Source organism: Hoplias malabaricus, chromosome 3 (genome assembly GCF_029633855.1).
Source record: "Hoplias malabaricus isolate fHopMal1 chromosome 3, fHopMal1.hap1, whole genome shotgun sequence".
NCBI classification, from domain to species: domain Eukaryota; kingdom Metazoa; phylum Chordata; class Actinopteri; order Characiformes; family Erythrinidae; genus Hoplias; species Hoplias malabaricus.
This window is the reverse complement of record NC_089802.1, coordinates 50,028,409-50,052,910: the sequence shown is the minus strand read 5'-3', so window position 1 is coordinate 50,052,910 and position 24,502 is coordinate 50,028,409. Positions and strand designations below refer to the sequence as shown.

Sequence of the window (24,502 nt, the reverse complement as noted above, 5' to 3'; positions counted from 1 at the left end):
ATTTCCTCTCTCTGTCTTCTCTCACCATCTCTGTATCTCTCTCTCTTCTCTCTCTCTCTCCCTCTCTCTCCCTCTCTCTCTCTCTCTCTCTCTCTCTCTCTCTCTCTCTCACTCTCTCTCTCATGCTATCTCTATCTCCCTCTCTTTTCTTCTATTCTTTTCTTTTTATGTTATTTTTTCATCTCTCTCTTGCTGTCTCTTCTTTATAAATAGCTTTATTGGCATGACTTTTATGACAAATATATTGTCAAAGCATTACAACAAGAAACAATAACTACAAAAAAATACAAAAGAAAAATAAATGCGACAATTATTACAAAATAACTGACAGCAGTATAGTGAACAAAGATTTTGTAACATTTCTGTGTGTGTGTGTGTGTGTGTTTGTTTGAAGCTTCTTTCTCTCTCTCTCTCTCTTTAAAACACACACACACACACACACACTTATTTAATTACCATTAACACACTTGTTTTTTTAATAATCTTCTGAATGAGAATGTAATCAGGATTAGGTGGAAAGTTCCTGGTGATGAAGGAATGAAGGAATTTAATTGCATTAAGGGTCACCGATTAATTATGTGTTAAATAATTAATTTATCGCCCATTATTAATATATTAGTTCATTTTATAGTAGGATTTAGTTATTACTCATTAACTGATTGTGTTTGCTCATTTTAAGAAGTAAAATAAGAACGAATTAGTTAATACTATTAATTATCTAATAATTAATCTACTGTTTGATAATGACACTTTTCCTCCACCGTGCAGTGTTTCCTGGGGCCTTGAGATTTTCAAGACACTTTCCTTTAATTTCACAGACACTGTATGGCCAATTGTTTATAGGCACCTGCATGTCCAGTGTATTGCATATTGGGACATCACTATAAGGCACATTTTCACTGTTTCTCTGCTTAGTGCCAGGGGGCTTCATACTCCTCTAGCTGACACTTGGCATTAAGCATGGTGACTTTAGTCTCATGTGCAGCTGTTCCAGAGTGACTCATTCTGTTGACCAATTCCTATGAAGTTTCTGTGGAGTTTAATACATCACTGTGAGCAGTGGGTGCATGTTAAAGTACATATTAGAAGGCATGACTTTTAGAAGGCACTTTAATGCTGTGGCTAATTTATTTCACTTGTAATCAATTAATATATTCTAAGTGTATAATGAGTTACTTAGTAATAACTAATGATAAATAAATATTAGTTTCTCCAAACTGTTGAATTTTCCCGTCTGATCTCTAACTATTTTCTACTTTCCAAAATTCCGCCTATAAACTAAACAGTAATAACAATAAGACATCAAAAATATTGGCAGTACTTTCTACAGCAAGCAGAGTTTGCCTATAGATGATGATGAAGATCATAATGGTTATGACCCTTTAGCTGCAAGTACAGTTGCCAGTAATTGTCCATAGGAAGAATAACACACTCCTGTCAAGACTCAAACATGCCATAACTTTCAGCCTGAAATATTAGATTCATAAAGCATCGCTGCCCCATGCATTATCATTATTAAAAATATTTTTCTTTTCAAACTTTTGGAAGCTCTGAATGCTGTTGGCAATCTGTGACCCATTAAGCAGATGGTGCATTACTGCGATGGATACGTCTGGAAAACACCCAAATGAAGCCACTTACTGCACTGGGAAAAAGCTCTTTTAACTTCAAACAGTAAAGAGTAGGGTTAATGGAACCTTTTGAAGGCAGTCTGAACAAATCCATTCTAAAGAGCAAGACATCCAACTGCCTACCGACAGCAAACGCACTCACTGATCTCAATTCAAGGTGCTTGTTTAAGCTTTTTCTTAAGCCAGAGAAACATCATCTTTCCTTATGCCATAGCTGGGATCAAGGCCAGAAGATACAGGCACTTCTACACATACAGTAAAAATGTCATGTGTTCTATAGAGCATGTCAGCTACCAGAGCAACCTTTATGTTTTGTTTTGGTTTTTTTTTTTTCATTTAAATATGTGTAATCTGACAGCACCGAGGTGCAACAGGTAGTGTCGATGTCAGACAGCTTCAGTGTCCTAGAGTTGTGGTTCAAACCCTTTTTTTTTTTTGGTCCCCTTGTTTTGTAAAGCTGTCTTGGATACTAGAAAGGCACTATATAAATGAGTATTTATTTATTTTGTTTTAAAATGGAAACAACTTTTACTTCTGTTAATGAGAAGAAAAATTGACATTTTACTGAGTTAAATTTCAACTGTTAATATTTTCAAATTTAAAAATTCAGTTTTATGTTAAACTTTATTCTGTTTTACTGATGTACTGTGCTTTAATTGGTGACTGCTCTTTGTCACTGACTGCTGAGCCGTAGCATTTATTAGTATACCATGAGATCAAAATAAGGAAGAATATTGTCATATAATCTTCATTTCCATTACTTATGCTGGAGGTGTTTCTCTGCAGTTCTAGAAGTGCTTCTTACTGAACATGATGCCAGTAGGATGTAAATCAACTGACACTTTTTTTTTTCTTGATTTATATATGCTGATAGAGGAGACACAGTATGCTCATGTTCATGCTTTGCAGAGTGACATAAATCAGTAGAATCTGCACTTTCTGTGAGCTGTCATGTCTCCTGTCACTGTATAAAAGATGCATAAAACTTTCCTTATTGTTGGATGCATAGTGTTTTTGCTGGACCACCTAGTGGGCGTGTTCACTTTCTGACTGACAGACTGACTGATGAATCTTGTTCTTGCCACAAAGCTGCAGACACGAGAGATAAATGGCTTGGCTAAAATTGTGACGTTTCAGGTGGTTGGGTTTTTGTTTTTAGGGGATTAGTGTAGAGATATTTAGTGGATTGAATATTTGTCTGGCTCAACTGTATTCAAGATCCACTAGTAATCGGACAGTTTCATGCTAAATTAATTCCACAGTTTGTCTATAAACTCTGCTAAATTACCTAACTTTAAGTTGGCAGTATACAAAAATTGTGGCCACATTCAAATGAATTTGACAGCCTGGTATTGAAAATTGTTGTGGTAAAATGGATGAATCTGAATCTTGCTACTTTTGTGAGAGAAAATTTAGGAGAAGCACTGGCTGTAAGATGTACCATGTTTAAGTGTCAACATGCAACATTTTATGTGTGAAGACAAAAAAAGATTCTAAATGGTTTTGATCCCAACTGTACTCCATAATCAACATAATAATTTTATATTTATGTAAACCTTTCCATTCAGTAAGTAAATTATTGTGATTTTTAAATCCCCAAAACCTTCTTGGTCATCTTGTCTTCAAGACACCTAGAATTAATTAAATAAATAAATAAATAAATAAATAAATAAATAAATAAATAATGCCGGTTATGAATATGTCCAAACACTGCAGAAAGTCTAATGTATTATTTTGGTTCTGTTTTTCTCATTTTTTTCTTTTCTACCTCCTGGTTATATTTTGTGTCCTTGTGCTCTCTGTTTATTTTCTAGCCATGTGACTGTGTCCTTGTGTCTCCTTTTTGCCACACCCTCCTCACATGTTTTTCTGTGATTAAGCTTCCAGATTTTCAGAGTTTGGAAGTCTGTTTAAAAGCGGTGCGTTCCAGTTAGTGTCTGCCAGTTATTTTGTTTGATCATTTGCTTGTTATTTCTCTTGTCTCTTTCATTATTTTATGTTCACTGTTGTGTGTCTTTAAGACACCTTAGTGCTTGTATCCACCTTTGTATTCCTTTGCCCCCATATTTGACAGCATTACAGAATGTGTAAATATGAATTGCTTCACCAGATTTACAAACGCTAAAACAACCACATAAAACCTTGGACTACAATTTTGTATTTTTTCCCCTCTACAATTATTAGCTCTGCTCTACATTTTCCTGGATCAAAATATCCCAAAATCCCATAATAAAAACCACATGTAAACGTAGACATTGATATGAAGCAACAAAATTACTCAGGGATCTTTAATAAAAAAGTATATATAATTTGCCAGAGGCGCCTGTATTACAAAACTTTAGTGTAGTCCAGCAAAAATAGGCTTGTCTAGTCTTGTTTTTTCCATGTTTTTTTTTTTTTATCTAAAATTAATCATTCAGTAGATAGTGGAGCATTTAAACAGTGCTCCCTGTAGTGATGCAGCTCCATTTAATAACTCCTGGGATGAGTTTGAGGAGTGTGTTTAATACAGAACAAATAATCCAGCATCAGTAACTGACCTCATTAATGTGATCGTGACTCAATGCCATCAGATTCACAAAGAAATGTTTCTGCATTTTGTCTTAACGCTTCCCCAAAAATAGAGGGTTTTACTGCAGCTTTAGTTTTATAAAAGTTGTGAATATCCTCATAATGTCTCTTTAATTGAGTATGCATACTTTCACTTGTGATTAGTCATCACGGACCATGTCTGGAAGAACATGAATATTCACTGTTGATGTAGGAGTGTTCTGGTTGTGATGCTACCAATGCTTAAGTATGTAAATCATGTCCTGTTTAATGTAAAACCCTGAAATGTACTTTGCAAATATACCCATTTCAGGGGTGTCATAACTGACTGAAAAACAGAACAGTTAAAGGGCAATAGAAAGTGGTCCTGTTTACTTTGAATTATTCAAATATGTCATCTCAGCTTACATATTTACATATTCCAGCTTTTTCAGTGGAGATACTCCTCACTGTAAAACATAAAATATTTCCCAGTTGTAATGACGTGCACAAAAGCTGAGGTCTTTCGGTGGGGACTTCTGAAAGTCTTTACGCAGGATATTTTCAGTTTATATTTTACACAGGTTTTGGAACGTAACATATTAAGCATTTAGGGCCCAATTAAAGTGGAATTATTAATTTTTAGAGAACCTACTAGAGGTGTGTAAATGGGTCTCCCACGCATTCCTTCTCCATAGCAAAGCATGAACTGGGTTTTTCTGGAGCAACTGAACATGAGCCTATGGTTACCATGCTTAATGCAATGTCGGCAACAAGTGATTAATACCCCACTCAGCGGGTACTGCTGGAGTAATGTTAATGATGCACTGGAGTGGCATCTGTAATCTAGAACTGATTATCCAATTACTGTACCTGTAAGTTTTATGTGGCCGAATGCTACCAGATCCTCACAGAAATGTTCTAATATCTAGCGTAAAGTCTTTGCTAAAGAATAGAGGCTTGTTGCTGCAGCAAAGACTGTGCAACCTATCTGTTAATACCACTATGAAGAAATAAAGCAGCCATGTTTATTGTTTATGAAATCAGTAAAAATGGCTACAAATGAGCGCGAGGAGTAATTACGTGAGAGTGATAAGTGTTGACTTTACCTTGCACTTTAACTTTGTCGTGGTGTCTGATTACACGAAGGAGAGACCGTTTTTAGGCCCAGCGGTCACCTCTGATTCAGAGCAGCATTTGCATGCCACAGGGTTTCACATGTCTGAGGAATCCTGCTGGACATGTGACCTGTCTGCTGTCTCTGAGGGTCTTCTCTCTTTGTTGTAATTAATAACTTTGACTGTGAGCTGTTGTCTCCTTATAACAAGGACGGGTCAACCCCATGAAAAATGCCCTCCATTTAGGAGCGGAACAAATGGTCTGTCTGAAAGTTGACAAGGTTTGGACACTGCTTTAGAGAGGAAGGACACAGCGAACAAATTTATTTAGCCACTTTGTAAACTCCTTTAGTGTGTGTGTGTGTGTGTGTGTGTGCACGTGTTTGTGTTTGTTTACATTTGGAAAAAATGCTTATTTTTTAGTTACCTGGGTGTTAGATAAGCCTGTACAATGAAATATTAAACAGATCCATAGGCTATTCAGTTTAGCTGAAACACATTTTATAATCATAGTAGTGGTGTCAAAGGTGGTGAAAATATTAATAATGTCACCATTTTTCAGTGCCATTAGCACATCCTCCTAATTTGACCATTTGAACCATCCATAGTTCCATCCTGAAACCCAGCTGCTAGTGTGCTGTTGCTATGGTGACTGTGATTGTCTCATACAGCTTTTCAATGGAAAGAAGTTTCATTGATGGCTTTTATTTGAATGAACTGAAATTAAACCTACTGTCATGGGGCATTTGTTTAACACTGAGGGACCTTGAGTTTGCTGCAAGCAAAACCCACCACCAACACCAGTAGTATCAGTACCATTAAGAGACATCAGAGGATGACTTCAGCAGATGAGTGCCCTGTGTGCATGGGAGGTCTCTGGATAAATGAATGAGTAACACAGTAACAAAGCAAAAGCCAATGAAGCAAAGGAAAGTTGAAACAAGCTTTCAAAACAAGACATGGAGAGAGCTACTCTCACAGAAGAACTGAGAACATGCAGCCACTATTGGTCTCACCAGATGTTAGTGATTAAAAAGTGAAAACTGTCTTCACTCTGTGGAAATCATGCTTTTCATGATCAGTTCATATAAACCCTGCACGTGTGATGAAAATAAATTACTGAATATTTCTAAATTACAGAAAGCCTTAAATACATTCCGGCGTAATCTGTCCCTTACATACAGTTCCAGAGCAAATGAATATTTATTTCTTCAGTTTTGCTGTGTCCATTTTTATATATTTTATAACTGGCATTTTCACAAAGCAGCTTTATGGATTTCCAGGTCCTAGCACTAAGTGAGCATCACTGAGGTGACAATGGGAAGAAAAACTCACTCAGAAAATAAAGAAGAAAACATTGAAAGCAACCAAGACTTAAAAGAGGGCTAATCCTCCTCTGGAGCACTGTAGCAAAACAATAAAACAATTAGAGCAGCATGAATGAAGAATTATGGATTTATAATGAGTGTACAGCAGTGAATATACAATAAACAAATAGAAGGTAGTGTGACTGAATGGAAATATATAGATTAGCTTAGAAAACCAGCTACATATAACAAATGAGCCACTTTTGAAGTAGGGAGAAACATCATCGTCAAATTTTAACAAATAAGATAAAATTAATCACTATGAACTCCACAAAAGATTATGATTAATCATGTCTATTTATTATAATTATCTGACAGCCCAAAACCAAAGTGTTTCAATGGTTGGACAAGCTCAGACTAATAAGAGGTATTGATAGGAACTAAGGCAGCCACAACAAAATGGTCCTTACCTGCTATTGCACTTCTCATGCAGAGAAGCACAAAACAGTTTTTAAAAAAGTACGACCAAATTACAAGACAGTTAATAATTAATCAGTTAGGAATGTTTTGCAAAGCCCAATTTTTTAATTAAAAACTGCAGGAATATAAAGTCAAACCTAACAGGAAGGTAACTAATTAAAAGTTAAAATAAGTATAAGCGTAATAAAGTTTTTAAGGGTTAGGGTTAAGGTGACTGGCAGACCTCAGAACTACTCATCTAAACTAAAGGCAGCTTCAGTACTTTTTTAGCTAGAAGCTAAATTAATTAATACAAAGTGTAAAATTATATGTTGGGGCCCAAAGGGTCTAAATAGTGTTTGAACTATATTCTGGCTTTTGGAGGAGTCTCTTAAAAACATGTTTTGGGACTGTCAGATTTAGCGATAAAACACACACAAACGCACACAGTGTGTTTTGTTGTCAAATGTATCTGAAATGTATAACACAGTGCAGTCATAGTTGAAGTTAACATTACAGTCGAGAGTCTGCAGGCCAGGAGGCACAGTGGTGCAGCAAGTATTGTAACTGTCACACAGCTCCAGAGTCCCAGGGTTGTGGGTTCACCGTGGGACACCGTCTGTGAGGAGTTTGGTGTGTTCACCCCGTGTCTGGGTGGGTTTCCTCTGGGTGCTCCGGTTTCCCCCCACAGTTATAGAAATGTCATAGATATGAGTGTGTGATGCCCTGTAATTTGCTGGTGCCCTGTCCAGTGTGTGTCCCTGCTTTGCACCCAGTATATCTAGATAGATTCTGTACTCACCGCAACCTGAACAGGATAAAGCAGTTACAGAAAGTGAATGGATGAATAAATTAATGAATGAGTAACATGCAGCTCCCTCATCTCACTTTTTTAAGGCATCAGAGAAGCTTTTAGAGTTAAGTCATAAAAAGGTTAGCGAAGGCCTCAATGTCACAGCACACACACGTCTGCTTATTCCTTGTAACTCACCTACGGGTTTTTAGAACTGTGTTTGATGCGTGTACATTTCCAAGCTTAAAACCTATGACAGTATTTTTTTACAGTGTAGGCTGTTTAAAAAGATCTTATGATCTGCAGACTGGGATTGTGGTACAAAACTAATTAATCTTTTCAGGTCCTGAGCTTTAACAAACACTTTACAATATACCATTTATTATACTAATACACACAGATACACACAAAGATGAGAAAAACAAACCCCCCGTTTACACAGGTTTAAAAAAAAGGACATATAGCACCTTTGACAGAGTCTCTATGCTTTATAACAACTCAGATATTTTACTTGTAAGACTAGCACACATTGTCCTGTTGTAATGGGCTTGTGAGAGCTCTAAATGAGAGGAAATATGTCCTAAACCTTTTAATTTCTGTTCTTGTCTGCAACTGAGATATGACCTCATTGTGAATGTATTTTTAGATGATTCTCTTGATCAAGTATTAGATAAGAACTGAAGACAGATAAAAGATAATAAACATGCCGCTCATCTTGTACCGACACTCAGAAATATTCAGCACATTCCAAATACCCAGGAAAATAAATAGGCTGACTGATGCTGTGCAACTTCAGCAACATGTTAAACATGAAACAACATTGCAAACTTCAGCAACGTATTACTGTTGAGTGTGTGTTTACAAAAGATATTTGCCATGCAAATTTAGCCTGGCAACAAAAGCCCATCTTCACATCTGTCCTCATTTAATGGCCTTATCTCTTTTCTGCAGGAAATGTGTGTATCTCACAGACAGTAAAGATCCCTCGTGAGCCAAGAGTGGGAGAGTTTGACAAGATAATCCACAACCTCGGAGAAAACCCCAACGCCAGAGTGGTCATTATTTTTGCAAGTGAAGACGATATAAGGTGGGTACTGCTAACTGCTAAGAGTGAAGTTGGCTCTGTGTGCCTCTGAGTGGAAGTACAGCCTGAAAAGTCTGTGCCCTGCTAGTCACAATCTCTGTTTCCTAGCAATGTCACGGTGAAAAGGGATAGAGTCTAATCAGCCCTGCTGCTGCTCTCTGGAAGAGAGGCTGCTGACACTCCCTGTACAAACACTTACTGTACCTACAGTGAAACAGAGAAAAACATTGTATATATGTACATAAATATGTGTAAACTAATCCCAAACATCAGGTTTCCTCATAACTCACCTTTAGCCAAAGCTGATGTTTGTGTATTTTGATTTGGAAATGCTGGAATATGTTTGGTTAATAATAAGCATTTAATACACATGCGAATGTCTGCTAGAAGGATTAGTATAAATGACTGATCTGTTGTGACACTTGTAAAAACACATTCAAAGGTGAGCATTTGCTATTTTTAGTTCCAAAGTCTCCCAAGGCTTTATAGTGTAATGTTCTTAATAGCGCCAACCAGATGTGTAGGAATCATTTTGCTATGAGTGAAATATAGAGTGAATAACTCAGACAGCATGTTAATGCATTCCATTTCTGTTAAACTGTCCAGGGGACACTCATTCGCAATTATTCTGTCTCTCTAACTGATGTATATAATATATACATCAATCACCTCTACAGGGAGCTGGATCTCCAACTGTTGTCATTTCTCATTTCAGACATCTGTGAACTTACCTAACACTTTCAACATTCAGATGATTTGATTGTTTGCAAAACAATTTTGAAATTAAATCAAATATATACACAAATCAGCAAAATCATTAAACATTTTCTGAGTTTCTATACTCAGTGTCCATTTAATCAGCTCATCTGCCTGCATAGGTAAACATTGGATTTCTACAGTTACAGCCTGCAGTTCATCTGTATTAAAAAAAATTCCAGCAGCACTGCTGTGTCTGATCCACATGTACCAGCATAGCACATGTTAACTAAGTGTCATTGCAACGTTGAGGATGATCCACCACCAAATAGTACCTTCTTTTTGGACATCCTGACTATTGAAGAACTACTGAAAGGGGACTAAAACAATTTGCAGAGCAACACTTCATTCTTTAATTGTTCACACAGCAGCCTAAATCCAATCTGTTTCTTCATGTGTGACCCAGATGTTTCAAATCTCACTGAATCTGACTTTTTCAAACCCAGTTTGGGCCACTTTCATATGTAGTATTGAGATCCGATCCACATCTGATCTGTGGCAATGCGACTCTGTCTGAATGGTTAGATCAGAATTCATGAGACTTTTACGTCACTCCGGCCACTAAGAATGATCTCAGGACTCAGGGCCAAAACATTTTTGTTTTAAATTTGAGGTGTTTAGGAAATGGAAATGGACTGGTCAAAGCATGTTCATTAAGTAAAAAATATTGGGAAACAAATACTTCTTAAAAACGTGAAACCTCTTTACGAACGGGATGGTTTAGTTTGTTGATATGAAGCTGCATTAATATGGATCATGGAAATAGTCTGTAATTGTAGAGTTACAAAGTAACATTTATGGTCAGTGAAGCTGAGAGAATGGACTGTGAGTATATAAACAAGGACGTGGTCATAATGTCAGGACTGATAGGTGTGGGTGTGTGTGTGTATGTGTGTGTGTGTGTGTGTGTGTGTGTGTGTGTGTGTGTGTGTGTGTGTGTGTTTTGATCTGTGAATTTGAACTGCTGTATCTTTAAAGGCGATTACTGCAGGCAGCAAAGAGAGCCAATAAAACAGGACATTTTATTTGGGTTGGATCAGACAGCTGGGGCTCCAAGAGCTCTCCGGTAGAACATCAGGAGGAGATGGCTGAGGGGGCCATTACTATCCTCCCCAAACGCCAGTCCATCAAAGGTAAAGTTAAGATTACAAGATCGGTTCAGTACCTCCTCATCACAATTTTAATCAAACAATCAGTATATGTTTCGTTTATAAATATTCACTTATCATCAAAAACAATAGTTGCACCCAGGAGGAATCAACCAAATAGAATGAAACTTGAAGTTTGGGGGGGGGGGGGTGGGTTAGGTTTGAAATTGTGAGGAATTTCACACTTAGCTGCATGTGTGATGTAAGTGAAGGATGGGCCTTATCTCTGCATCTGACTGACTATATAAAGTTGTCTATTGAATGCTTTCAATTCTGACTCCAAGAAGAAGAGTTCGAAAGCAATTTGAGAAATTGGAAAAGCTTGAGAGGGGTCACATCATAGGGCTCCAGGATATTTTATCGATATATTACATACATTACATTACATTATCAAAACAGAAAAATAATAACTGTTGTTGTTCATCACAAGCTTGTTACAGGGTCGACCAGACCCTAAAAGCTGAGCATTTAGGGTCTAGTCGACCATGTAACAAGCCCATTACTTACCGGGTTATTCAGATATGTAATTTTTCCCTTTTGTTTCGGAAAGGGTGTCCTGTGACTTTTGACTCACCCTGTATATATATATGTGTGTGTATGAGTTTGTGACATATGTTAGTAACTTACTCTTTTGACACTTATCTCTCTTTTGTGATGATAGGGTTTGATAACTATTTTATTGGTCGAAATTTGGAGAACAACAGGAGGAACGTGTGGTTTGCTGAGTTCTGGGAGAACAACTTCAACTGCAAACTCAACCGCCATGCCTCCAAGAAGGGGTCTGGAGTTAAGAAATGCACAAGTAAGAGTTTTTCATTGGGCAAAGTGCAACATGGCAGAACTCTAACAGAAACTGAGAGAGGGTGGCTAAGAGACATAGAATAATGTGAAATACACAATGGCATGTGCCAGCTTCATCCTGAATTACTTCAGGCCCAGTGTCCTGATCGTCTGAAAAGCAGCACTCGTGTTTACACCTGAGGCTAATTAGTCCTACTCCACTATTCCTCTCTGAATTCCTCTAACCCCCAGCAGCAAAACCTGTCCAATTCAAGCTATTGAAGAAGAGATAATGGTGAACCCTAATTGATTCTGCATTTGCTCTAAGAGGGCTTTGGCTCTTAGCCATGGGCATATCCACGGTCAGAGCTTGACCAGTTCACTGGGTATAGAGAATATGGTTTTAAACACCCACAGCCTCACTAAGCTGAAATCTTATGATGAGGCTGGGATTCCCAGTGGCTGTTTTACTGCAGTAGAGCCACACATCCAAATCTACGTCATATCATGTAGTCCACCAGACACACAACCATATCTAGCCAAAGTTTTAGGGACACATTCAACATTTTCATCTGGACTCAAGGTTATTAATAAGGGAGTGTGTCCCTCTTTGCTGAAGTAACAGCTTCTACTCTTCTGGGAAGGCTTTAGACTAGATGTTGAAACATTTCTGTGTGGAATTGATGGGACTAAGCTAGAAGAGCTTCACTGAGATGAGGTAGTGATGTTGGAAGATTAGTTCTGTTTCGCAAATGCCACTTCAACTCATCCCTGAGGTATTGGTTGGAACTCAATCCCTCCGGAGATTGCATTTCCACTTCTCAACAGCACAATGCTGTTCAACTGGCCCTTGGGGACTGGACACAATGATATACGCTCATGTAGCAGTTCTGGAGTCCCTCCTCCCATTTTGTTTTATGCCTTTTTTTTCTTTTAAGGAGATTACTTAACCAGTATGTGCACAATGGATATACTTTAAGTAACTAATTCTATGGAATGTCTGCAATTACTGTATTCAGGTTCATTTAATATGCAGCCCTGGCATTCTTGATGATGCTGATGGGAATCAGATGTGTTACATTATTTAGCATTTACAGTAAGTACAAAGTTTTGCAAATATATCCAGCAGATTGTAATATTACATAGTATGCATTTTTTCCAAGTGCCTAATTTTTTGGTTGTCTACACTGTAATGTGCTGCGATCGCTGGAATGAGAAAGATCCATTGTTACAATGCAATCAAATTAATCATATAGTTATATAATCTAATTGCTGGGTTGGTGTGGAGCACATTATTGCTGGCTCCCTTGAAAACCTCAGATTTCTCGAGTGCACTTCATTAATTAGGCCTAGGCACAATAGGTTATTGTGTATGGGGAGGGTATTTTGTGGAAAATGGGAACTTCTTTATAGTTTTCTTGTGTAGAGCTGGATGTTGGCATTACCAGCGCTGAGGTAACCACTACTGCTTTCCCTTAGATGTATTACTTTTCTTGGTCGTTTTGTGTAATTTGCCCTGGGTTTCACACAGTGCACAGCCTCTGGTATGGAGCAAGGAATCAGAAAATGCCATTTCTACTCTGCATTAAGTGAGTAGTCTGACATACGTGCATATGTAGACAGAAGGCACTGCTTAGATTTAGCAAAAATTGCTCTGCTTTTATACTGTGCTTTATAAACAGTGCAGCTGCCACAGCTGCAGAAACACTGCTAGGATTGGTGGGCGAAAATAATGGGCAGCCTTGTTGAAATGCATTGCAATGACAACTGCCTAACATTTTCTAAGAGTCCTATCTCTAAAGGATGAGGTATTTACAGGAGAATACTGATGCAGAACTAGAATCCACTGCCTACAGCTCAGGAAAGCACTTAAGCTCACTGTAGAATGTGCCGCCTGCATTACAATGATTGCCTATCATTCACTGCACTGCTGCCTGGGTGTTTGCAAACAAAAGACTTACAGCATGGAGCATATATTACAGCCATGTTTTTTTTGTTGTTTTTTTTTTTGTTTTTTTGCTTATTTTCAAGCTAGATTGGTCTGGCTGTTTCATCCTGGTTAATTTTTTTATGTGTGTTTTAACAATAACATTAACGACTGAATTATACATTAATGCATAATACAAGTAACTAATATTATTTTGTAGCTCTTTGTATAGCATTTACGTTTTCATTTTTTATTTTACTTATGTAAAGTTATTAGTTACAAAACATGCTTTTACCTGGAAGATATGTACAATTTTAGGAAGATAAAATGTTAAGGTTTTAAAGAAGTAAAAGCAGAAATATATACTAGATAAATATAAAAAAAAATTCAAACAAACAAAGAATGGGCTACAGTATTTATATCTGGATGAAGATACATATCATCACCCTCCAAAAATGCTGAATTTATTTTAAGTTCACATAAAAGTTTTTTTTTTTCCAAGGAGCATTTCAGTATGCCATTTTTATACAATGTAAAGGACATTTGTTACTTTTAAATGCCATAGAGATAAAAATCTGCCAACCCATGGATATACATCTTTCTGGACAGTGAGGGTGTGTTTTGTCCGAGTATTTATAGCTACAGTGTCATGAGTTATGGAGGCTGGTGTGATCACGTAAAGAGGCTGGGTGTTGGTATGTTTCTCAGAGATTCACCAGCAGAGAAGGAGCATCAATGCTGTGATTTTCCAGCACACAAAAGCCCTGTGGTTACCGGAGGATTAAAGGGCTGGAAACTTCTGCATTAAACTGGCTCTGTTTCTGCATTTTGCTCCAAAGGTCTGCTCCGAACACAACCCTGAGAGTCCCCAAGCAGATGGAAGCTTTTGTCATCAGGCTTTTCATTTCTATAAAGTCATTCCGTGGCAATGGATGGAATTTGGGTTATGATTTATGGGTGTTGCCTGGCTGCAGTAATAAATCATCTATTGAGTTGGATGAAAAAAGAAGAAACAGACAGTGAGCACAAAACAGCTTCATAAAATTACATAAGTATTTGTGTTTATTGGAGCTCTTCCCAATCCCAAATAATGCCAATTCCAATGAAAGTGTCTGAAGGCATGTGTTATTGTATTACCACGCCTAAAAAGATTACATCTAGGTCAGAGACGTAAACCCTCCAAGTGCCGCATTGTACAATTACCTTTTTTTTCTTTAAATATCTGGGTGCATTTAATAGTTTAAGATTCAAAGTAATACAAGCAGTGTCTGAAGCAGTCAGCCTCCTCTCTGGATTGATTATGATGCTGTCCATTCTGATTGTTTTTTCCTCTCCAGCCAAAAGTTAATGGATTGCTTCATTAGATTCATCTGGAAAGAGGCACAACCACTGACAGTGTGGTGTAATTCAAATATTGATGGGAGTGCACTTTAAAGCTCCCCTTTAGAGAAGATGATATTTTGAGGCAAACATGACAAGGCCAATTCTGTTGTGTGTTGTCAATGGAACCTACACAACCCCAAAGTCTTCTCCTCTGCGTCTCAGGATTAATGCTGCTATTCAGTGTTTTCTCACACGTTTAAAGAGACCTTTACACATGTATTTGCAATATATTTTAGTTATTATTATTTACTGTGGTTCATGTTGTCTGGTAGCAAACCAATCTCAAGGTCAAAGCTCTCCATCCCTGACCCTTGGGGTAACTTGGAGTGGTGCTTGTGATCCAGAACTACACCCCATAATTTGTACCTAACCCCAAAAATATTATCATGGCTGAATGCCAGCAAATTCTCACATGCTCCAATATCAGGTTCCCAGAACAATGTTGCTTTATACGGCAACAGAGAACAAACTACCTGTTAATTTCATTCCTGTCATGAGAAATATTGGAGCAGCCAATGTCCAAAAACCTTTGGTGTTCTCTGAGTGGATTTCAGAATAAAACAGTACTAAGAGGTGTTCTGAGCTAGCTGAGAATGATTATCTCAATGATAAGTGAGAGTGCTGCAAGTGGAACATTAATATTGGTTAATGCTATTGCTCCCCACCTACTGGTGCACTGTGATGTTATCATCTGCTGATTTAAGCACCTACTTTGTTTTTCCCATTCATTTCGATGTACAGTTTGTGCTAGTCATCTGGTACTCCATTATCAGTGGTCAGTTCTAAGCACAGGACCACTCATGGACATTTTTGCTTTGTCGCTCCATTTTCAAACTGGCAGTGATAGTGATGTTTTTTAAAATGCCTGGCCACACTGCTGTGTCTGACACACTTATACCAATGCCAACCCCCCCACCCCACACACACAACACACACAAACACTCAGTACAATGCTATTTCCCATGGGAATTGGTGACATAAATAATATCTAGTCAGCCCTGGTCCTATGGTGGTCCTTTTCCAGTGATGGATGGACCAGAGGGGAGCTGACAAATTGCAGCAACAGATGGGCCACAGTCTGTAAATAAGACCCACTAGTGACATGTCATTAGCAAGAAGTTAGGCGAATGCTGGGAATTCGAGTCACATCAGAGGAGCCAGATTTTTGTGTTTGTCTATGTTTTTTAATTGATCAAGGAAGTATAGACTATGCAAGGTGTCACGTACACTGAGGCCCCACCAAGCTGTACCTTATTTTGGTTTCTGTAAGAATAATGTGATTCATGAGTAAGACCGTAGCCAAATTTGATTGATTTTTAACTTGAAGCCTGCTTTACTTTCTCTGCTTTCACATCCTCTAAACATACATTATAGTGTCCATTCTTTATTTTTAAAATGTCTCTCAAAATTAAATTTCTTGTAACCTATTATGAGACGTGGTCTTTTTGCTTTTTTGCTAAATGTCATTCAGTATATTAATTTGCAGGATTAATCAGAGCTTCTGCTTAAACCCTTTGTAGGAACATGCTGTGTGTTCATAATTGTACAGCTGTGAAAGAAAAAGTGCAAAATATTGGCTTATGAGGTCTTTTTTTTAAAACACATTCTAAGAGTAAACACACTAGCCAATTAAATTACATCCAGGAGCTATATTTGGCCCAGGGGCTGGAGTATGGACACCCCTGACCTACAGTGTGTGTATATATATATATATATATATATATATATATATATATATATATATATATATATATATATATATATATATATATATGTATGGCCTGTTTAAAGAAAAAAAAAGAAACAAAAAAAAAACATTGAACAAGCTATAGGCAACTCGAAGTCCAATGAGGAAACAGTGTGTTTAGTAAAATCTGTAAAATGTCATGTCTAGGGGAGGTCAGTGTGCTGAGGTTAAGTTTATAGACACTGACATGAAATGCCTTATTAGAGAACAAAACAATCTCTCTGTTCTCTGTGTCTCTCTCTTCGCTATCCCTATTGTGAATAATGGTAAATTAAGGAGTTTAACTTAAAGTGAAGTTAAACTTTCTTAACTGTGAGTCAGTCAATATAGATAGTTCAAATATTTAAATGTTATTTTGCATAGTTTTACTCATCTTGATCATTTTGCAGATGGTAATGCAGTAGAAAAACAAGGTAGATTGTGTACCAACATTGACTAAGTTTTAAACGTTAACAGAGTTAGGTTAACGTTAACAATGTTGATATATCACTGGAAGATTTGTTGTGTATGAATTGGGTGGTGGAATCTGAAATGAAATAAATGAATAAGTGCGGTCTACTGCAGTATGACAGAATCCTCTGGAGCCTTTCTTGGCTCAGAGTCAGAGCCATTAGTCCCAGGAGGACTAGAGCCATTGCAGGAAGAGCTGGGCTCTTTACAGCAGTGAGCAGTGAGAGGTACAGGGGGTCAGGAGCATGAGGTGCAAAGGGTCAGTAGTGTATTACTAAGTCACAGCCTCAACCCCCAAACAACCCATTCCCAACATATATACACACACACGCACACACACACACACACACACATGCACACACAACCCCCACAAAAACCCCTCTGTGATGCCTCTTTTAATGTGAATGGATTTCTCCAAGGGTTGAAAGCTAGCTAGTGGAGTGTGTGTGGGCGTGCTTTGACTCAGGATGAGAATTGTGTGTGTGTGTGTGTGTGTGTGTGTGTGTGTGTGTGTGTGTGTGTGTGTGTGTGTGTGTGTGTTTTGGTAAAGGCAAGAAAAAATGTGTGCTTGTGTGTGTGTGTGTGTGTGATTGTGAGAGAGTAAAGACAAAGTGGTGTGTGGGCTGGACATCCTCCCTGTGTTATCATTAAAGATATTGCTTCCCCTCAGCTGAGCAACTCCCCTCCAATCTTGTAAGGGCAGTTTATTTTTTTTAGCTGATTGCAACAGTTACAAACATGTCAAGTATAACAATAGATGATTTGTTGTTACTATTGTCATTTAAAATAAATAAATAAGTAAATAAACAGAGTAGGAAGAGATGATAGAAGTTTAACACTGAAATAAATGCAAAGAGAGGAAAATAATCATTAAAAAATAACTGGATAAAGCAGGCTTCATAGAGCAGTGCCTAATTTAACATAATATTACAATTTATACATACTTTACATTTGGTCCACATGTAGTGTTCTAGGAAAAACACAACCGGTATGGACTCTTTACATGATGTGGAGGGTACTTAAACTTCAAAAAGGCTTTTCAGACTCACACATCATGTTTACTAACGTAGCTCTTTTAAAAAATACCTTTCAAATAACTCTTTATGCAAAGAGCAGTGGTTTCTCTGTAATAATTTTTATTGCCGCATTTACTATATTGGCTTGAGCATAGCATTAGGTTTGTGGACCCCTGGCCATTCATCACCTCTTCTTAAATCTCAGTAGGTAGTTTGTCCCTGTTTGCTACAGTATTAGCCTCTGCTCCCTTGGGAAGGCTTGACAATAGCTGTTGGCACATTTCTGTAAGGATTTAAAGGCATTTCTGCCGTGAGAAAATTAGTTGGATCAGGTACTGATGTTGGATGATTAGTTCTGGATCACAAGCACCAATCCAACTAATTCCAAAAGGTATTGGATAAAGCTCCATCACGTCAGACAGTACAGTTCCCCCTGCTTCAAAGCTTAATGCAGGGTTACTTTAAACTCTTATGGCTGAAGCTTGGTACTGAGCCATGGTGATTTTAGGGTTCCTGTGCAGCAACTTGATATCTAAGGGAGTCTTGTAAATTGTATTCCATATGCAAAGTAAAGAATCTTATTTCAGCATAATTATTGTTTTGATCATAATGCAATCAGAAAATGAATAAATAATCATTTTTAAAAATCCAGTGTTTGCACTGAACATGTGTTGTGTAATTATAAACAGTTTATTTTAAGCCTGCAACACATTCCAAAAATGGTAGGATGTAGGAAAGTTGACCGCTATGTTACATTTTCTTTCATTTTAACAGAACGAGGCCTCGAATTCAAAAATAAAATGCAATATTGCATTGGTGGCAGCATATGTCTCTGTGAAAGTATATCTTACCCAGTTAAATGAAAAGTGCTGCCTCCGATACCATGACAGATGCTAGCTTTTGCTAATAACAATCTGAACCCCTTTTTTCTTTTGCACATACAGCTCAATGTCCATTTTTTCATTGGCTTTTTAAGAAAAAAAATATGGACTCATCAGTCCACAGCATTTCCACTGACTTTCATTTCCATCTGACATGAACCCAGTGGCATTTCTGCACTGAACTGATATATGACTTTTTTCCTAGTGTGTTGGAGTTTGAGGCTGCATTTCTTTTAGTTGTTTTTTGAAGTAATCTTGAGAGTATGCTTATTTATAAATACTATGACAGTTTTTCTTGCAGTGCCATCTGAGGGCTTGAAGGTCAAACACATTTAACAGTGTTTTATAATCTTACCCGGCACTGACTAAGATTTAAAAGATTTAAAATTGAGTTCCCCATTTAACCCTGTTGTTTTCATAAAGGGTCATTTGACTTGACCACACCATAGGCAGCAAGGTTACACAAGGTTACACAGCATTAAGTCTGTTTTTGATGAGTTTGGTATGTTCTTTCTGTTTCTGTGAGGCATTTGGTGTGTTTTCCCCTTGTCTGTGAGGGTTTCCTTGCAAATTGTCCAGAGTGAGTTTCTGCCAATGACATAGTGATTCCAGGCAGGGTCCATACACACCACAACCCTAAAAGGGATGAAGCAGTTACAGAAAATGTGTGAAGTAAATGAATCAATGGTGCTAAATTAATTTAATAAAATTATGCATCATTCCCACTGGCCCCCTTGGGGTGTGATCCCGCCTTACACCTGGTGGTTCCGGGTAGGCTCCGGACCCGCTTTGACCCTGAGCTGGATGAGCGGTTGCAAACAATGAATGAATGAATGAATCATTCCCACGGGAAATGTGAATGCAGTGGACTTAAAGAGCATTGTTTTACTTTTGAGGGCACTTGACTGTACTTTATGAATTAATGTCAGTGTATGTACAAAACTTGTATCTCTCTGCTCTTTACAGTGTGGGGGAATGAACTGACAAGTAGAAATCTTGTTCCATTAATTTTTATTACAGTTCAAAAATGTGTTTGCTTTCTCCTAAAAAAAATTGTTGTGGAGAAATGTGGTTTTGATCCAACAACTGTTTTTCAGATGGTGTATTGATTTGGTCTATTCTCCACACCTGTGATTATGAATGTGAATTCTTTTGTATGAGACCTGTTTTTTGTAGTCACTGTCATTTGTGACTTGGGCTATTGTTTAATGTGAGGAAAGAGAGCAAATTGCCACAGTCCATTTGAAGCTTTGTTCTGAAAAACGTAGGCTGCAATTGAGTCCTGTCTCTTTGACGTATTCTAGCACTCTCCCGGTCTCCTTCGCCGCAGTCATAATTGAAGCTGGTCCTTTGCAATTAAGATCTTCCAAAAAAAACACATTGAGCAAATCCAGCTCTAATGAATATACAGCTGTCTGGCACAATTATAGGAGCGTGGAGAGATAATTAATATTGCTCACACACTCATTGTCTATTATTCCACCCTCCTGCATTAGCACACATCTTCCATTCATCAGCCAGAGCACCAAGAACAAGAAGGGGCATCAGGCATCTAATATTTTTAAGGAGGCACTTATATTTATTGCTCTTTTTTTCTGTTTTTACTTTTTCAATGCTTGTTTTCAGTTATCCAATAGTCCTACTTTTAACCAAAGTGAAAGTGATTAGACCACCTCAGGACATGATATTTAGCATTTACAACACCCAGTGGAGTGGATAATTAAAGCTTCAGTATGTTGTCTTTTTATTGACATCATGTTTGTGCTGAGCGCTTCAGCTGGAATTAGTTTTTAATCATTTTAAAACATATTCTTCATCTCCAATTATTTGTGTTTAAAGGACATGAGGCATAATACAAATAAATATATGTACAAGATATGTCCTCATAATGCCTGTATGATTTAGAATTAGGATTCAGCTAATTTAAGGCATGCCCATTGCTGATAAAGCTGTGCAGTGGTAAATAATCTTGTATAAGGTTCACAGAAAAGCAGTTATTGAAATCGGACATGCTGGGTGTCACCATGCCCAAAGCCAAGTCTTGGATGGAGAGGTGTAAAGCCACCCAGCAATGGCTTGTGGAGAACTTGAATTACATTATCTGGAGAAATGGAACTCCTTCAAATTTGGGCTGAGTTGGAGTGGTGGTGGGGTCCAGAACAAATCAAGTAACATTAGTTCCTGACCTCAATAATGCTCTAATGGCTGAATGTCATCAATTCCCCACAGAAATGTTCAAACAGTTCATCTAAATCTTTTCAAGAAGAGTAGAAATGGCAGTACTCTTGGTTTGAAGAACTGTTAGATGAGCAGGTGTAAACAATGTTTGAATTATGGGCGTTATCAAAAGGTTGGGACCTAAACTGAGTAACGGTTCTATCCAGATCTGTGACCAATTTATAATTAGAAAATTGAATGAGAATAGTTCATGAAGGTGTGTTTTTTGGGGGATTGTTGTGGCAATAAGCAGCATGCGCAACCACATCATGTTAATAAGGCAATAGCTTCTATCAATTGAGCTAATCAGATTAATTGTTTTGCCCTTGTGGTGAGCTCACTAGAGAGAGAAAGGGGGATGTGAGAGTGAGGACAGCATGGCTTTCTCCAAAAAGAGCTATTTAGATGCAGAAAATCTAACTTTTAAAGATGAATGGACAGAGCAATTAATATTTGTTCTTCTTGTAGCTGGTTCTAAATCACTGTCTTATGTGTCTTATGATTAATAGAAAACACTTGGTGTTAATGAAAAGCAGCAAAGTGAGGCATCACAGTGAGACCAGTCTTAAGGTTTGGACGTTTACTCTGAGAAAAATGGATCAACTGGACTTCACTGAATTTTAATTTGTTCCAGTTCCATTTGCAAACTGTCCTAAATATCCTTATGTATCAGTTACTGCTAAAAGCTCTAAAAGATTCTACATATTTGTAAGCATATGTTATTCAGAATTCATATTTAAAAACTAGAGATTAAATAAATTCCTCTGGTGTGATGTTATAGATTAAACAGTAGCAATGAGCTTAACACTTCAGGATTTTATTGAAGCAGTTATTCTTATTGCATTCATTTTTGAAGTGCTTTTGCTTTCATGATGACTGTGCTGTAGAAGTTTTCATATGTTTAATATATAAGTGAATAAAAAGTGGACCCATCTTCCTGTAGTAATTATGGTAAATTAGTCTCTTCCTTCTGTGCCAACAATTGCATTTTGTGCATTCAATCTTTTCTTATCTTCTCAATGAGTACTTCCAGCAAAAGAACAAATTGGTCATTTCACAGAGAGGTCTTTCTCTTTTGATCTTTGAGTCAATTAAATCATCAGTCTTTTTAACTGACCTGCAATGTTTCCAAATGAAAATGGTCTGTAAAGCAGGAAAGATCATTTTTATGGTCTAATGAAAACAGCTGCTGAAAGAAGGCGTTTTTCTGTTGCTTTTGCAGATCAGGAGCGGATCGGAAAAGACTCTTTGTATGAACAAGAAGGTAAAGTGATGTTTGTGATCAACGCTGTTTATGCCATGGCCCATGCTCTCCACAACATGCACCGAGACCTATGTCCAGGCAAAGCGGGACTCTGTTCCAAAATGGACCCCATTGATGGAATGCTCCTGCTGAAGTACATCCGCAAAGTCAACATCACAGGTGAGCGTTTATATTTCAATAGATTGATAAACATCTTATTGCCATCTAAATGCCTCAGCATATTTCTCGCCCACACAATATTTTCAAGGGTTGTGTGAAACTGAAAGCACTTTTACAAGCTTAATTACTTACATAGTTATTGTGTTTTTGCTTTGCCTATCGGCCAATCACCGTTTTGTGACCAAGTATGTTCTTCTGTAGAGTTTGCCCAGTTGGCATATCTGTGACACTGTGAGCCAAGTCTACATGATATAATATATATATATATATATATATATATATATATAAGGCAGGAAGTATCATAGTGAATCTTTGCCAGTTGATTTTTACGACAGAGTTTTAGGGCCACGGCATTAAAAAAACTAATAATAAGATTCAGAGAATAAAGTCAGAATTCCGAGAATTTTCAGTATGTATAATGGGGCAGACACATTATCAGTGTAACTGTGGAATGCAGTGTTGTTAAGTCATACTATGGTATAGATTTCAGGAATAAACACTCAGTTCTCTTCCATATCAGGACCAGATTATGATTAGTATTTAAACTCTGAATCGGTGCACGAACCCATGGCATGTAGTTTCACAGCATACAATTAATGATCACGAAAATTATAGATCCAGAGCGAGTGGAACTCCAGCGTGTCCATGAGACTCCATCGCGTTACAGCTCAGACTCGTACAATAAAATAAAACCGTATGCATTGCAGTCAGGAGCTGCACTGACAGGGTTAGTTATCATGAGTCACTCACTCATGGTGCACAGACAGAGTGTCTCTGTCTACATATTATAGAAAACAATAACCCAAAACAGTGCTTCTCTAAATATTCGGACTATATTCTCTGAATTATACAGACTTTTTTACTCAGTTATTCAGAGATTTTTCTCAGAATTATTCCAAGATTTTTCTCAGAATTATTCCAAGATTTTTCTCAGAATTCTGACCTTATTCTTGGAATTTTATTTTCAATGCGGTGGCCCTAAAACCCAGTTGTAGATTATTGATACACTTACAAGTGCAAAAAATTAAGATGTGCAAGGAATAATTATCTACTTAAATATGCAAAGATTTTGATATTATGAGCTTTATCCCAGATTTCTCTGGCTTCATATTTCTCAGAGGAAATAAGAAGTCCCACACTCTCAGCCTGGTAGCGTCTTGTGATTTAGGAGCCAATGGGTGGAATAAGTTGTTTTCAGTCACATAATCGTTTATTTAAGGTTTATTTAAGCATTATGCTTTCATTCCATCACCAGTGAGGACACAGCACCCACAGGACTGAGCAAAAACAATACTTGCTCCTCATAGACAGCACCATCAAGTCAGCTTTCTATTCCACCTAAAATGAAGCAGCAGGTACATGGCGTCTACTACGCCATTTAAGGTGGAACAAGACACTGGCGAATTAAAAACTGACTTCAGCTTCATGCGGTTGAGAAGTGGGTTGTGTTTTTTACACAGTGCTGGTGCTATGTCTGTGCACTGGTGATAGATATAAAACAACATCTACAAGAAACAATGCTAAAGCTTCTGCCTCAGTCTCGTCCTGACCAAAGGCGGTTTTACTCCCTAATGAATGGTACTTGATATTTGTTCTTTGTGATTTATCAGCTGAAATGATACTGAGCGACCATAGATGACACAAACAGTAGGCTTTTTAGCAGCGTCTCATAGATCTCCCTGTGTATGAAATCACTTTCTGCCCTCCATCTGCAGTTCAAGTAGTGACATCATCTGCAAACAACCTATACATGATGTGGGCAGCACGGTGGCTTGGTGGTTAGCATGTTCACCTAGGATCTTGTGTTCAAGTCCTGTCTGGGTGGAGTTTCCATGTTCTCCCCATGTCTGCGT

The 24,502-nt window shown here is 37.6% G+C and overlaps 1 protein-coding gene across 2 annotated transcripts in view; it reads left to right on the top strand.

The window, feature by feature from the left end:
• Positions 1-24,502, top strand: part of LOC136691661 (metabotropic glutamate receptor 4-like) — a 137,508-nt gene that overhangs the window by 89,400 nt on the left and 23,606 nt on the right. For both annotated transcript variants that reach the window (XM_066664338.1, XM_066664339.1), the window contains exons 3-6: positions 8,789-8,924; positions 10,656-10,810; positions 11,487-11,627; positions 22,449-22,649. In XM_066664338.1, coding sequence (XP_066520435.1) covers positions 8,789-8,924; positions 10,656-10,810; positions 11,487-11,627; positions 22,449-22,649 — 633 coding nt within the window. The remainder of the gene's footprint in view (positions 1-8,788; positions 8,925-10,655; positions 10,811-11,486; positions 11,628-22,448; positions 22,650-24,502) is intronic.